At 58.6% G+C, this 2,466-nt stretch overlaps 1 protein-coding gene across 1 annotated transcript in view; it reads right to left on the bottom strand.

Moving 5' to 3' along the window:
• LOC104080771 (cadherin-23-like) overlaps positions 1 to 2,466 on the bottom strand; it is a gene marked incomplete at both ends in the record, with an annotated part of 8,807 nt that overhangs the window by 1,088 nt on the left and 5,253 nt on the right. Inside the window, 8 exons of the mRNA XM_009583280.1 lie at positions 131 to 191; positions 510 to 550; positions 883 to 962; positions 1,142 to 1,262; positions 1,363 to 1,460; positions 1,731 to 1,987; positions 2,102 to 2,263; positions 2,390 to 2,466. The exon at positions 2,390 to 2,466 is cut by the window's right edge and continues 175 nt beyond it. Of these exons, the coding sequence (XP_009581575.1) occupies positions 131 to 191; positions 510 to 550; positions 883 to 962; positions 1,142 to 1,262; positions 1,363 to 1,460; positions 1,731 to 1,987; positions 2,102 to 2,263; positions 2,390 to 2,466 (897 nt within the window). The remainder of the gene's footprint in view (positions 1 to 130; positions 192 to 509; positions 551 to 882; positions 963 to 1,141; positions 1,263 to 1,362; positions 1,461 to 1,730; positions 1,988 to 2,101; positions 2,264 to 2,389) is intronic.

Here is a 2,466-nt window from a genome sequence, read left to right as displayed (position 1 = left end):
GAGCAGAGAGGCTGCGTGTCTCCACCTCCCGCGCATCCCTGGCTGCAAAACGCGGGCGTCCCTTTCTTGGGAGAAGCCTGCGATCCCGCGGGGTAGCAAGCCGGGGAGGGGAAGGAAGGGGAGAACTCACCCATCAAAGGAGTACTTGTTGGTGTTCGGCATGTCCATGATGTCCATGAAGCCTCTGTTCCCTGCAAAAGACAGGGGCAGGGGTTACAGGGCGGCACGTCGGCGGGCTGAGCAGCAAACCACGGGGCGGCACTTCTTTATCAGGGAGGGAAACTTGGCGACCAAAAAGGCACCGGTGGCGTGAGAAACACGCTGGGATGCAGCTGATAACGCGGAGCCTGAAAGCTGAGAAAAGCCTCCCACCATCGCGCCTCGCTGGGCAGGATCGCTTCCGATTTACACCCTGCTGACATCCCCCGCGTCTCCCTGTGTACCCCCCCTCCGTGCTCTTCATGCACCCTGCTGTCTCATGCAGCTGGAAAACCCCAAACACTGCTCACCGGTGGAGCCAGCCACTATGGCTTTCAATTTCCTTTTGTGCCTGCGAAAGAAATACAGCGGATCAGGGAAGAAAATAAAGATGATGCTGGAAAGGAGAGGGGGTGTGCAGATTTGCAATAACCCTGCAAACAGCCCCTGTATCTGTAAGGACGGCGAGCTTGGCGGGGAGAGGTGCTATCAGTATTAAACCCATTCTATTTTGGGGGAAGAGGGGCAATTTCTGAACGCGGGCTGAGCCCTGGCGCAGAAGGTGTCGGGAAGCTGATGCCCTCCTTTGCTTGCTGGCACTGCCAGGGCCGGGGGCAGCCACGCGGGTCCCCCTGGCCCGTGGGGACATTGCGGTCGGTGGGGCAGAGCCAGGACGTTACTCACACTGTCCGGTAGTACCAGTTCATGAGGATGAAGAGCATGGCAGCCAGGAAGAGCAGGACGGCCAGCACGATGATCGCCATCTAGGAGAGACAGAGGGGTAGTGGCAACCTCCGGCATGGAGCCAGCACCCGTGGTGGGCACCCGCCTGAAATTATCTGGGTGAAACATCTCTCCAGGCCATGGAGGGCCATGGAGGATGGGAAGGGACATCACCCCACCTGCGAGCAGCAGCCATCTCCAGCCCCAGCTGGGCTGTTACCTGCAGAGCTGAGAGGTCATCCGGGGCCCGGGCGGTGATGGCAGGCTGCACGTCCAGCACATTGTAGTTCCTGAAGAGGTTCCTCAGCTGCTCCTTGTTCTCGTCTATCATCTGAATCACCCTGGGAAAAGAAGGGTTGCTTGGGCATCTTGATGTTAATGAGGCTCTCCGAGGACTCAACGGGCCAGGCGGTAGGCTGGGTGATGGGACAGGTGACGTACCGCTCCACGTCCAGGATGCGGTTGGTCTCCCTGTTCACCACGTGGATCAGGAGCTCTGTCTGCGCGAAGTTCACCCGACCTTTCTTGTCAACATGGAACTGGGGAGAGACAGCAAGGTCTGCAGTGTGGGAGAGGTGTCTCCTTCCGGGGCAACTCCCGAGGTGTGTTCGCGTGGCAAGAGACCCTCAAGCCTGGCATGGGGTCGGTCTGGACCCCTTCGATACACCCCAACCTGGGGTCTATCCATCATCTTCAGAGGTCAGGGGTGTCTATGGTTTATACAGACAGGACACCCTCAAAGGAGATCTCCCAAGCAGCATGTGGAATGTTACCTACCCCTCGAAGCAACCTCAAAGGTGGATGGTTACCTGCACATCATCCGTGTTGACGATGGCGCCCGTGATGTTGGAGAGCAGGCTGATGAACTCCTCCTCAAACTGCCTGACTTTGTCGGGGATCTCATTGATGATGATTTTGACCCGCTGGTCATCCCGCAGGATGTAAATCCCCACAACGGCCGTGTCATTGTGGCCCACCAGGTCAGAGGCCATGATGTCCACCACGAAGTAGCCGGGGTTGTAGGCCGTGAAGAGGTCGAAGGTTCGCAGGATCCCATCAAGGGTTCCTGGGGGAAGGACAGTCACAAGCCCAGGATTAGTGACCCTGGCCATGGGGATGTCTTTGGCCACAGGAACACCTGGCCATGGCCCTGTGCTCCTGTGGCATGCAGGGTACACACCGATGCTGAAGATGTTGGCCACCTCCTCAGAGTCATTGGAGTGCTGCTTGATATAGCGGATGCCCAAGATGTTGTACAGGACCAGGCTGTTATTGCCCACATCGGCATCCACTGCGACCACTCTGATCAGCTCCGACCCCACCTTGGCATCGGTGGCAACCCCTTTGAGAGAGAGACGGGACAGGGACCTGGGGCCGGGCTGGCTCTCACTGCCCCTTCATCCGGCTGGATTTTCCCTGGAGCATCTCTGGCTCCTGGTGCAGCCCCCCCACCCCTGGCACCCCTTACCCGCTGTGTACTCCGACTTGGTGAACTGGGGGGACTGGTCATTGATGTCGTCCAGGAAGATCCGCACCTCCTGAAGG

Source organism: Fulmarus glacialis, unplaced genomic scaffold, assembly GCF_000690835.1.
Source record: "Fulmarus glacialis isolate BGI_N327 unplaced genomic scaffold, ASM69083v1 scaffold18678, whole genome shotgun sequence".
In the NCBI taxonomy this organism is placed as follows: domain Eukaryota; kingdom Metazoa; phylum Chordata; class Aves; order Procellariiformes; family Procellariidae; genus Fulmarus; species Fulmarus glacialis.
Note: the sequence above shows the minus strand (reverse complement) of the source record. Positions and strands in the feature narration are given on the sequence as shown.